This window comes from Rhamphochromis longiceps, linkage group LG10, assembly GCF_057381845.1.
Source record: "Rhamphochromis longiceps isolate RC_006_pf linkage group LG10, R_longiceps_female_GT1.1, whole genome shotgun sequence".
In the NCBI taxonomy this organism is placed as follows: domain Eukaryota; kingdom Metazoa; phylum Chordata; class Actinopteri; order Cichliformes; family Cichlidae; genus Rhamphochromis; species Rhamphochromis longiceps.
In genome coordinates this window covers 11796794-11809722 of record NC_140566.1, presented here as the reverse complement: position 1 = coordinate 11809722, position 12929 = coordinate 11796794, and the positions used below count along the sequence as shown (strand labels likewise).

The window sequence follows — 12929 nt, the reverse complement described above, 5'->3', positions numbered from 1 at the left end:
ACCCGACCCCTACATGCCTCCTACGGGTGGTGGGCCTGCAGGAAGATGGGCCCATGTCCCTTTTTCGGGCTGTGCCCGGCCACCAGACGCTCGCCCTCGGGCACCCTCCCCGGGCGTGGCTCCAGGGCGGGGCCCCGCTAACCCTATCCCGGGCAGGGTGAACTGTTCCCTCGATGGTCTTTTCATAGGGGTCCTCTGAATCACTCTTTGTCTGGTCCCGGGAGGAGGCCCTGGGGCAGACCCAGGACACGCTGGAGATATTATATCTCTCAGCTGGCCTGGGAACGCCTTGGTGTTTCCCTGGACAAGCTGGAGGAGGTGGCTGGGGAGAGGGAGGTCTGGGCTTCTCTGCTTGGGCTGCTGCCCCCGCGACCTGGCCCCGGATAAGCGGAAGAAAATGGATGGATGGATTTCCAGTTTGTAAGATTTCCATTGTGGAGAAGTACACACCTTTTAAGGACAATTTCCCATCTTCTTTGCCAGGAAGCATCTGAAATATATATTTTTGAAAAATAAATGAATAAAAAAAAATTATGGATAAAACCAGGATTAATTTGTATCAGAATGATCAGAAGAGAAAAGTATGAAGAAGGAACGTAGATGTCATCCAGACCTTTATATCTTTAAGAGATGTCTATAGTTTAGCTAGTTGATTTGTATCTTCTGGCTTCACAAATTAATAAAGCTGGGTATCATGATGTGACAGCTGATAGAAGCAGTAGGATGAATTCTGAGTGTACAGGGCTATTCTCTCTGTTCAATTCAATTCAATTCAATTCAATTCAATTCAATTGTGCTTTATTGATATAGCACCATTATGTACCAATATTGTAAGGTAAGACCCCATATAATAGAGAGAAAACCCCGACAATTAGATGACCCCCTGTGAGCAAGCACTTGGTGATAGTGGGAAGGAAAAACTCCCTTTAAATGGAGTAGAACTGGGCTCAGAGATGGACAGCCATCTGCCATGACTGGTTGGCGGTAAGGGGAAGAAGATTCAGCCAACTTTCAGGCTCCTCTTCTGTGGAATCAGTTCCCAGTTTGCATTTGGGAGACAGACACATTCTCTTTTTCTGAGATTAGGCTTAAAATGTTCCTATTTCAACAAATTGGGGCTGGTTTGGGTGAACCTGAACCCTCTCTTAGTTAATCTGCAATAGCTCCGGACTGCTGGGGGCTTCTCATGATCCACTGATTGTTTCTTCTTCACTCACTTCTGTTTCACTCTCCATGTTGTATTTCATCGTTAATTTTAAACTCTGGCTGTCTCCCATGTGTGTCTTTTGTGCTATCCTCTCTCTGCTCTCTTCACGGCAGATGGCTACCCCTCCCTGGTTTTGCTGGAGGTTTCTTTTTGCAAGGGAGTTTTTCCTTCCCACTGTCACCCAAGACTTGCTGCTAGGGGGTTTTCTGATTATTCGAGTTTTCTATTTATTATTGTAGTCTACTTGCAATATAAAGCTCCTTGAGATATAGTGATTTGTTTTCTATATAAATGAGACTGAATTGAATTGAAAGCGGTGTAATATAAATCTATTTAAAGTTCATTAAAACAGTAAAGGAGATGAAATCCATGTGTTTTTGTGAACCAGCCCTCAGTTCACCTGTCAAAAAGACTGCATACATGCTTGTATATGTTGTATGAGTACACAGTGGAAATAGACAGGCCATTTAAGGACGGGGCTTCCTGCTCACAGTCTCCCACAGCTGCACTGTATTAAACCTAATCACATGCAGTGTGCATGTTGCAACACTGATGTCATCTGTAATCACTCAGTAATGTATCAGTAATAGGATCACTCGACTTTCCCACTGATTATTTTTTGTTTGTTTGTTAAATTAGCACAGAGAGACTATCACACTGCAGCTGGGTACACTATGTTCCAAACTGAAGTTCTTGCAAGCTAGCTGCTGGAATCACCGGGACTACGTTATTTTTTGCTTCTCTGTAGCTTGAGAGGGTAGCCCTGCTGAAAATGCTGCGGTAATGTTGCATTCTCCGCCTGTGGGACATTTAGCATTTTGTGGGGCTCAAAATGGAAATTGATTTCCGTGTTGGCCCATCAGATTCCAAAGGCTTATTTAGCACCGGTTTTGAATTATTTTTGTACTCTTTTTAAAAAAATAAAACGAAAAATAAACAAAGAATCTTTAAAAGGGTTTTTGTGACACATAGGTAGATGATGTTTGAATAAACATCGCAGTTTAGAGAAAGCCTATAGATCAATAGGGATATACGATGCCAACGTAGAAATATCCAAAGAAAATAACAATAAGAAGCGCTACATTATCGTTTGTAATTCTCTGATTCCCGCTCATTTTGTGATAATAACTTTAATAATGAGATTCCTGAGCTCGCACGGGGAACTTGAACGCATCAGCAGCCAGCCCCTCAGAGCACAGCAGCAGTCAGATGCATGTTTACTTGCTTTGTCAGCGGTGTCCCTGCAGTAGTTATCGCATGAACCTCACCTACTGCTGATCACATCTTTGGACTTTTATCTCCGACAGTGACTTATCTCATAGTCACTCCTTATCAGCAGTTTGTGGCCAGTGTCTTGAGGACTTTGATCGAGGGGGCAAATCGAGTTCACTGTGTATGTTTTTTTTTTTTTTTATCTAACGGGAAAGATGACGTTAAAATCCAATAAAAACGATCCCACTGTCACACTGGAGTCCGTGAACAGCGTCCGGACAGCCCTTTCCGATCTCTACCTGGAGCAGCTCCTTCAAAACAAACCAAAGTCTGACAAGGTAAGATGATCTTTTTTGTATATATATACCTTATTAATTTATTTAGACCCCTCTGATTTCGCTGTTCTTATTTGCTTCCGGGAAGCAGATACGGGGACATGTGATCGTTGTTTATTTCCGAACAAGATCTCTAAGAATAGACCCGTTTATGTTTTCATACTGCAGCAGCTGAATGTGTTGATCTCTTAAACAAAGAACATTTAGATCTTTACTGTGTTAGCAGCTTCTTCATTGCTCAGCACTATCGGTCAGCCTCAGCTTGAAATCAGCAGACATTGCTGTGGCAGTTTCAGTTCTCCATTTCTCACAAATTCACGCAAGTATTTTGACAACTCGGGGAAAACATTAGGGAAGGGGTTTTTTTTTTGTTGGTTTTCTTTTAGCCATCATAAGACTATGTTCCTGTATTTCACAGAGTAGTATGAACTGTCTCACTAACCAGCTGGGCTATAGTGATATGAACGCATTTAAGAGCGGCAATAAGATCATAAAGAAGTAACATGTCAGCTGTGAAGTCGTTTCTGGGACTGTGCCTTCGTACAGTTTTGAAACATATTGTGTAATTTTGCTTACAGCTTACCCTGAGCCTCTGCTCAGGAATCAGTCAAGTAAAAGTTGTTTACACCACACTGCCAAGCACACTGTTAAACTTGTTTGCATTTTCCTCCCCTTAAAGATCCTGGAGTATGTCATGAAAATACTGTCTTTGCCTCTAACAAAGACTAAGCTAATAAGTATGACTGAAAAGATGTCCCAGAAAACATTTAGAATATGTCGGAAGGGAGAAAGCCAGAGTTAAATCTCTGGCACACTTTAGACCTGGATTTGATTTCCAGCAGGAGACCGGTGCCTTCTCAGAATTTGAAAAGTCAGCACTGAGCCACTGAGGGAAATGTGAAAGAGAGGAAACTTTATTCCTGACATCAGCAGTTTGCAGTTCAATAGCCTTGAGTTGCAATCTTGCCTACATATCTTTCTGATCTGTGTTAATCAGCATGTCTCTAACTGAGGTCACGAGGGCATTATCTTAAATGGTGTGTTTAAGGCTGATTAATCATATTTTGTGTCTTTCTTTCTTACTTTTTTTCCCTTTTTTTGCTCCTTTGCACTGAGTTATGCTTCTAATATCTCATGCTTAATAACTGTGTACTGCCCTACTTAGATAAACAATAAGGCATTTAAGGTCTTAAGGCAAGTTGAGGCAAGTTGATAAGAGGGACACGCAGAACTTTTGGCAGTTCTTTCCTCCTTTTTTTCCTCCTTTTTTGTGGAAAGCTCATTAACCACACAGTGTTCAAATGTCAACTATTAATCTCCTACTGTGTTTCTCCAAGAGATCAATAGAAGGAAAACAAAAACCTGTAAACCCTTCATTGGGGAGGGCTGATGATTTATATTCCTTTAGTTAAAAACAGCAGATCATGTAAGAAAGATAAAGTATAATCAACTATTCTGTGTTATATTAGTAACCCAACTGTGTGCAGAAAAGCAAATGGAACTACTGATATAGATTTTTATGGTGAATTAATTTATCTCGGCACGGATGGTCTTCCTCTACATGCCTGTCACCTTCTGTTTTTCACCCTGAAGAGACAAGCCGCCGCTTTGAACACTCTTTCTTTACCATGATGCTCCTCCAAACTTGAAACCAGCATTAAAACTGTGGCCATGACCTGACCATACTTGTTGAAGGATAGCTTGTTTCCAGTTACTGAAGCATTTCTCAAACCTTTAATTAAATCTTGATCTTGTTACACTCCAAGTGGTGGAGCTGACAGAGCTCACTGTCAACATCTTGATGAGGTGGGTTTTATTAAAATGACCCTTTAGTGCTAGTCTAAATCTAATTCCTCAAGAGATCAGAGACATTTCTGCTCCTTTCTTCAGACACGTTCAGCTGATTTGTGAGTAAGCGGACATTATTGCAGATTCTTTTTTGTGTGTGAAAAGAAATGAGAGGGAAGATACATATCGTGTATCGGAATATCAAGATTTTTATTTATTTCTTATACAGCTTTTCACTCTTTCCTGGTGCTCAACACTCCCGATGGCTAACAGCACACACAGCTGATGAATTACTATCACACCTCACAGAGAAGTGACCTGACTGGATGCTCATCAGTGCAGGAGTAGTTTCTAAACCCAGAGTTGGCTTTAGAGCAGCTAAAGCTATTGGTGAGGTGGACAGTGATAACGATTGGATTATTGTAATGCTGATGATGGAAGGTAGATAATTTTTTTTTTTTTTGCTGAAGCAGTGCTGATGTGTCATATTCACGCAAGAAAGTTTGCTGATGCAGGCAATCATCTCTCTGATGTCAGTTAAGTGAACAAATTATAAAAGCTTTGATATGGTGCACTCATTGCCCGATCCTGGAGGGCACTTTACTCTCACAGAGTCATTACGTGGTATCTTATCTTGTACTCAGTAGATTTAATGTAATTCCGTAGTGTCTTGATTTGTCAGGGGAGCTACGTGGATTTCTTCTTTTACGGCGATGCTTACACTCGGGAAATAACTCAGACGAGGTTGTCCTGCTACGCTTTTGGTGTAAAAGAATAGCACAAATCTACACATTTGATTTCTGTAGCAAACATTCAAGCAGCATGCTTCGTAGTGTATTCGTTTTGCTACATCAGTGCTTTGTTCATCACACTGCTGGTATCCATGACCACACGAACCTGGTGGACCAGATGAGTGGACGTGGTTAATGAAGTGTGTTTTAATGTCTGGTTAATTTTCAACTTTGAACATATGTTGAAAGTGCAAAGGAAACGTAGCTGTTGTGCTCACGAGGGCAGAAAGTGTCCGCCGCCGTTATTAGAAAGAGCAGTAAGCTAATGATCTGATCTGACAGAATAGTGAATTCGGTTCCCTGTATAATGGGAGGCTTCTTGTTCTTTAGTTAATTTCATTTCCTGTGATGTCATGTGATTCATTTGTTTTCTTTCTTCATTTTAACAGGCAGCTATGCAAAACTATGAGAATCAGGGGGCTGACTTTTATACCAACGGCAGTGCTGGACACAGAAATTGCACAGAGGTTCCCAGGATGAAAGAAGTGGCGTTTGAAAAGAGTGCTTCAGAGCCAATGGTATGTAATCAGCCTCGACTGTTCACTCAGTACTCCTGCTTTAAATTTGAAAGAAATGATTCCTCCTCATTGACTGTGGTCTGTGTCTGTAGGGGGTCACTCTGAAACTGAACGAGAAACAGCGATGCACGGTGGCCAGGATATTGCATGGAGGGATGATTCACAGACAAGGTGATTCAGCACATTTTGTTTTTTTGTTTTGTTTTTTTACAGTTTGCAGGAATTGTGCAAGAAAAGATATTAATATAGTGTGTCACGAGGGAGTTTTATCTGATGTCCTGATTAGTTGTTATAGTACTGGAGGATCAGTAAGACATCTAGTTTGCATTCTTTGTCTTTTCAGGGTCTATACACGAAGGAGATGAAATAGCAGAAATCAATGGAAAAACTGTGACAAACCAAACTGTAGATCAGCTACAAAAGATCCTGGTAAGCCACCAGCTCTTAAGTCCTTCCATTTATGTTTGGAGCTATACTGAATCACAGTTTTTGCACTTCATTTTAACTCGGCAGTGCTATAAAAACATAAATCCATTTCTATTTTACATACAGAGAGAAACCAATGGAGTCGTCACGATGAAAATCATACCCAACATGAAGAGTCGATCCCGAATCTGCGAGGTAACGATACGACCGACAGACTATGCACAGCTTTAGTGTTGTGATGCTTATGTTGAATAATTTGATTCATATTTATTCTCTCCAAGAGACTTTTGAGATTTGCATGAGTGAATCCAGGAAAGCAGGCTTTTCTGGTCATATTAGAGCACAGTCAAGTATTAGTTTGGTCACTTTTCTCGCAGTCTTTTTCTTCTGCATCTTACTTGCTTACAATGATTTTGTTTAGGTGAATCTGCTGTTAGTCAGTGAACAAACCAGGTGACTATAAACCTAGCTTTAATGTTAAGAACATCACTCATTGTTGCTTTTTGACATGAAACACATTGGTAGTGTGTTTCATTCTGCCATCTAGTGACCACAGCATGTCTCTCCATTTACATCTTTCTTGTGGCATAAAAATGGCTGCCCTGTAACATACTTTTAAGTACAGACGACATCAACTTAAAATAGCTTTAAAAGAATTGACATATATTTCTTTTTTCAGCATCAAAGTTCGTCCCTGTTGTGGTCAGTGATGGCAGTTTACTTTAAAGATTGCACTGCATTAATATGTAGGCATTGTTAATATGCTTTCCATACAGAGAACAGCATTTTTGGTGACCCAGATCACTCCAGTGCATCAATGTTTGTGCACATTTTGGGGTGTAAGCTTGTGTAAACTTCTACTGGAGTCTCTTGGGGAAACCACAAATACATGTTCATGGACTCTACTAACATTAGTAATCATTTACGCTGAGGGGACCCTACATGTGTTCCTGCTATGATCTTTGACAGTTTCCTCATAGTTTGCACCCTTTGGATTTTAACCTGAGATATAAAAAGTAACAAACAGTTACTTAGTTACAGTTATTTATTCGCACAAGTAGACCTTGTCCCTTGGTTAGAAATGTAGCCATGTCCACAGTTTGAAAGGAGCTGTCCAAGATCATATCATGAAATTGTTTACTAGTATTCTACTTCAGGGTGAATTCACAGTTATCAGTAGAATCACAGAATCGTAGACTTCAGATAAACTATTAAGTTCTACAGATTAGAACTTTACTCCCGGCTGACCTTAAATAAGTGTTGGGTGATAACTGAACACTCTGGTAAGGTCAGCAGGTTATCAGTAGTACCTTACATAATGCCAACTGTAAATCTTTAGTTCTTTTACTGCCAGGGGAACTAATAAGATTTGTTCACAATCTCCAGATGTACATGAGGGCTCAGTTCAATTATGACCCTGCCACAGATGACCTCATCCCATGCAAAGAGGCAGGTCTGAAGTTTCAGACTGGGGACATCATTCAGATCATCAACAAGCAGGATCCAAACTGGTGGCAGGGCAGAGTGGAGAGCAGTGCTACTGACTTTGCTGGACTCATACCTTCTCCAGAGCTCCAAGAATGGTAAACTCTTTAATATACCAATCACATCACAAATCAATCCAATTGTATTTTATTTATATAGCGCCAAAATCACAACAATAGTTGCTTTAAAGAACTTTATATTTTAACGTAACTGTAAGGTAAGGTACAATAATAGAGAGAAATCGCCAGCATTTAGATGACATCCTATGGGCAAGCACTTGGCAACAGTGGGAAGGGAAAACTCCCTTTTAACAGGAAGAAACCTCCAGCCTCAGGGAGGGGCATACCTGCCATTACTGCAATGTTCTGTTTGGAAAGTGTCCTGCCTGGCATCTCCATTCTCCAAACAGTACAGTGCACCCCACCACCAGAATAAAACTGGTCCAGATTGACTGGGTTTCAAACTGCCCAAAGCTCAACCAAAACAATTATTCACGGGTTCTGCCAGGCTAAGCTCAGTCCATCAAAACCCAAACTCTCAAGTCATTGGACCCCAAGGATCTATTGATAGAAAACCACAAGATCCTCTTAAGAATGGCAGTTTCCATGCCCCATGTGGTCAGAGCGCTTTTGACATCATGTTAGGGATGTACATGATCTAGGTTTGCTGGTTTAATGTCGTGGCTGATTTATAATACTGAGTGAACTGTACCAGATATTCTCAGGCTAACTTAAATACCTGTTTTCCCTGCAGGAGGGTGGCCAGTAAAAGCAAGGCCAAAGAGGGCACTCAGTCCTGCAGTCCATTTGGAAAGAAAAAGAAGTGCAAGGACAAGTACCTAGCTAAACACAGCTCTAGTAAGTAGAACACTGCAACTCTCAGTCCCACAGTTTCATTCATTTCTTCTCTAGTGCGACCTAAAATAATCTTCTTCTGCAGTTTTTGACCAGCTGGATGTGATTTCTTATGAGGAGGTTGTTCGGCTCCCAGCTTTTCAAAGGAAAACACTGGTCCTTATTGGTAAGCTTCCTAGCTCAGTTATATTATAAGTTTGTAACCTTTGCCTTTTGCTTTCCACATCACCGCAATAGGAAATAAAACAAGCAAGATGCAGAAAATGTGCACAGTCCTCAGATCAGTCACTTTTTTCCTGGGTTTCAGAAATAATAAGATGTTCATTGTTAAAACATTGTCCAGAATCCTCTGTGGGCAATGAAGGCCTGAAGTCTGGAACCCATGATCATAACTAAAGAATAAATTTTCTTTGTTTGCGATTTTTTGTCAGACTTTTACTGCAGCTGTGCGCAGCTGTGCAGCTTTTTTGTCTTTAGCATCAAAAGAATCCTGTGATTATTCACCACTGTTTTCTTTAATGGGTTGCCAGGTCTGTTAATGATACATTTTGCCAGCATGGTCTGGGTTTTTTTTTGTTGTTGTTGTTGTTGTTGTGAGAGCTGTTAGGCCACGCTTAATGCTACTGCTATTGATGTGTAAGGATGTCTTGCTTTACTTGCATCGAGAGCCCTTTTGAATATATGCTGTGGATTCACAACAGTAAATTCCAAAAACAGATGCCATACTTGGAATCGGCTGTAGACTATTTGCCTGCTTAAATTAATGAGATATAACACAGGAATAGCTCAGATGTGTCTATCAAACCGTTTTGAGTCACTTGAGTCCAGTTAGCTCTGATTCCCTGTAAAATAGTGGACTACAATAGCTGAGAGCCTACACTTTTAGCCCACATGTGTTAAGTAACAGTAACTTTAATATGCTTTAGCAAGAAGTTAAAATAACATAGATTGTGTCTTCATTGAAATTGCATATAAGTATATCTTTAATCAACGGTAATGAAAGCATAGTTAGCACAGTTTGGGTCTGATTAAAATTTCCTTAAAAAATTAGCACTGTTTTGTTAATTCTGCCTTTTTTTCTCAGGGGCACCTGGTGTTGGAAGGAGTCATATTAAGAATGCACTGTTGACACGATACCCCGAGAAGTTTTCATACCCTTCACCACGTAAGTAGACTGATGGCCTTTTTATTCCTCTAACGTGGTGCAGGTTGTTACCATCCGTGGGCTAATTCTCACTAATTCTTAACTCTCATTCTTGCGCAGACACCACCAGACCCCAACGTAAGGATGAAGAGAATGGAAAGGAATATTACTTCATCTCCCATGAAGCCATGACCAAGAGCATCTCTGGAAATGAGCTGCTGGAGTATGGCAGCTTCCAGGGTTTCATGTTTGGCACCAAAATTGAGACCATTCAGAAGATCCACACGCAGGGCAAAATCGCTCTGCTGGATATAGAACCACAGGTTAGCGCCAAACTTCTTTTCATGTAGCATCAACGCAGTTGATCTAAATAAAGAATACTGTGTCTGCCCTGGAGTGCTATTTTACCATTTCTCAGAGTTGCATAAACTCACTAAATGTTTTTATGCTTAATTTGAGAGCTTTTTTGTTTTCTTAAAGTTCTTTAGAATTGAGATATTCACCTACATGAATTAGCTTCACTCAAATGGAAAGAAAATGCATATCCAATCTAACTTTTTGCCCTTTAACCTAACCACATTGTTAAAGTAATATGGTGCAGATTCAGCAGTCATATTATTAGCTATTGTTTCAGTAGCTATAGCTGTGTTTGCTAAACCTACTATCCACCTTTGACAAACCAAAGATGATAATTTTATATTCTCCTGCAGTGAGTTGCTTTTGTACTCATATTCATGCAGCACAGTGTATAGAAGTGATAATGTGGTATATTTTAGGATAGTCTAGACTGAAGTAGTTATTAAAAATCCCCTAAAATCCCCTTTTGTTAAATAATGACTCAAAAGGCATCTTTTTGAATGAAATTCACACTCCTTACAGGTAAACGTATGATTTTTATAACGATTTCATTTTTCAAATTATTTTTCAAATAAAACTGGGCTAACAAGTGAAGGAAAAGCTGCTCCTTCTGTGCTTTGAGTCAGTCTCTTGCACTGCAAAAACAATTCATATTTGCCTTTATCTTGTCTTGTTTAGAGGATGTTTAAAGTATCAAATGTGTGAAATGCGCTGTACTTCATCAGTTCTTCTTCTTCCGGCTGCTCCCTTTAGCGGTCAGCCGATCATCAGATCATCTGAATCCATTTCACCCCATCCCAAGCATCCTCCACTGTCACACCAACCCTCTGCATGTCCTCCTGCAATGCATCCACAAATCTCCTCTGTAGTTTTCCTCCTTTCCTTCTGCCTGGCAGCTTCATATTACATGATCTGATATCCCATCTTGGACGAAGCTGTCATTGTTCCTACATCATCAACACATTAGTTCAGGATCAACATCGCAACTGACAAATGACGTTGTCTGAGCATTCAGTTAGCATTAGACAAGAAGCTAGCTTATGCTTTTAAAAACTATCACTGGTGAAGCAACGTGAGTAACCTAAATTTGTCTAACAGCAAACCAAACTTGAAAGTCCACCTTGCAGTGTAATGACATCACAACAATTTAACTGCTCAGTTGCGACGCTGATTCAAAACTAACGTTGTTGTGATGATACAGGAACAACACCAACACATAGATAGTAGACACACTGCTCCATATTCAACATTTCTTGTACAGAATATCCATATTCCCTCATCTGCACATGTCTAAACCATCTCCGCCTTGCCTCTCCAAATTCTTCTTCAAACTGCTCAACATAAGCTGTCCCACTGATGTACGTGCTTCTAAACTACCACTAAATCCTTCTTGCAGACCTTGAAACTCTTGCGGACAGCTGATTTTGCACCTCTGGTAGTTTTCATTGCACCGACCAACACCGCTCCCCAGGTACTACATCTTATCCAAGTGTTTTAAAATCCCCAAATTTCCCAACCACAAACTGCTAATCATCTACATCTCCTCTCCTAGACGGAAAATCTGCAGATGATCCAGAAAGAGTCAGACGCCATCCTGAGCACATATGGACACTTCTTTGATGTGGTTCTCATCAACAACGACGTGGATGAAAGTGTTAAGGGTGTGGAGGAGGCCATGGAGCGGGCCACGTCCACCCCTCAGTGGGTGCCTGTGTCATGGGTGTACTGAAAGATGTTTGGCACCACTATGATACCTTCTTTTTGTCGAATAGCAGTGCAATATCACTCCTTTACGCAATGCCCCACATGTCTGTGGGCTTACTTTTAGGTAAATGTTAATTGTCACAGAGATTTTTTTGCACTATTGCGTTTTTAAAAAGAAGCAATATGTAGACAGGGTTATCTCAGAGAGTCGAGAGCCTCACCAGGGATGGTTTTTTTGGCTGTTTAGACACTTTGTGCTTCAGGGACTAACTGGTGAAGTTTTGGTGCCGCACATCTTTGGGATTATTTGGAAAGTAAAAAAAAGCAAAACGGGGCGATAACTGTGAATGAAATGCTCACTCTGACGTAACTGAGTTTTAACAGGCACATCCTGAAATTGTTCATGCTGTGAGTGTAGTGCCATATATCATTGTTTGTCACAGAAAACCCTTCGCTGAATCATTAGAGCCTCGCAAAAATGTATACCTCATATGTTACTAGAAAAGGCACTTTGAAACAAAAGAATAAATCTCCCATCTCTGTTGCAATTGAGTCTTTGAATGTGTTTTACGTTAAAAGCTGTTTCTCAGACCTTTCGTGGAATTATTTTGACAGTTTGCTTGTCGTTAGGTCATCTCCCTTCATTGGATCACAAACATGAAAGGGTGTCTTTGAACCGAAATATAAAAGTCGAGGTTTAGTCTTTATTGTTTCGGTGTCATCTAGACTTTTTCTGCCTAAATTGGTTCAGCATAACAGGGCAGACGTAACACATACTTCAAATCTCTCTTAACATTTTGGTCTTAGATGTAGTGCAGGGGTGGCGGGGTGGGGGTGCAAAAGGGTCATGTCTGCCTGAATATTTAAGAGCGCATCATAGCTCAGGGCTGCCATCAATAATAGATCAAGGCGTGCATGTCTGAATGGTAGGATACGAGCAATGCACCTGTATCAACCACATTGCAATTCGTCCCTCATCCACACTGTGGGATAAACACTTACAGGCTGTACATGACAATGAATTTCATTCCAATTCAGTTTTGCACAGAGTTCCTGGCAGCAAACGCGTACAGACTGAAATTAAAACATGTCACTCCATGGATGGATA

General features: G+C 40.7%; 1 protein-coding gene across 3 annotated transcripts; it reads left to right on the top strand.

Moving 5' to 3' along the window:
• The first annotated feature begins 2424 nt into the window (after positions 1–2424).
• mpp1 (MAGUK p55 scaffold protein 1) lies at positions 2425–12369 on the top strand. Of its 3 annotated transcripts, none has more exons than XM_085420176.1 (12): positions 2425–2757; positions 5723–5851; positions 5944–6022; positions 6195–6280; positions 6404–6472; positions 7664–7860; positions 8516–8619; positions 8702–8782; positions 9701–9781; positions 9881–10083; positions 11514–11588; positions 11670–12369. In XM_085420176.1, the coding sequence occupies exons 1-12, from the start codon at positions 2635–2637 to the stop codon at positions 11844–11846; spliced, it is 1404 nt and encodes a 467-aa protein (XP_085276302.1). In that variant the 5' UTR covers positions 2425–2634; the 3' UTR covers positions 11847–12369. The 3 variants fall into 3 exon arrangements, with proteins under 3 accessions (XP_085276302.1, XP_085276304.1, XP_085276303.1); XM_085420178.1 differs by lacking the exon at positions 2425–2757 and adding an exon at positions 4775–4983; XM_085420177.1 differs by lacking the exon at positions 2425–2757 and adding an exon at positions 5459–5590.
• The last annotated feature ends 560 nt before the right edge of the window (positions 12370–12929 follow it).

Excerpts from the sequence above, each read along its gene's own strand:
- mpp1 (XM_085420176.1), top strand. The coding sequence starts at position 2,635 with ATGACGTTAAAATCCAATAAAAACGATCCCACTGTCACACTGGAGTCC. Across the intron at positions 6,473-7,663 it reads GTCGATCCCGAATCTGCGAG|ATGTACATGAGGGCTCAGTT; the intron begins GTAACGATACGA and ends CACAATCTCCAG. Across the intron at positions 8,620-8,701 it reads CCTAGCTAAACACAGCTCTA|TTTTTGACCAGCTGGATGTG; the intron begins GTAAGTAGAACA and ends CTTCTTCTGCAG.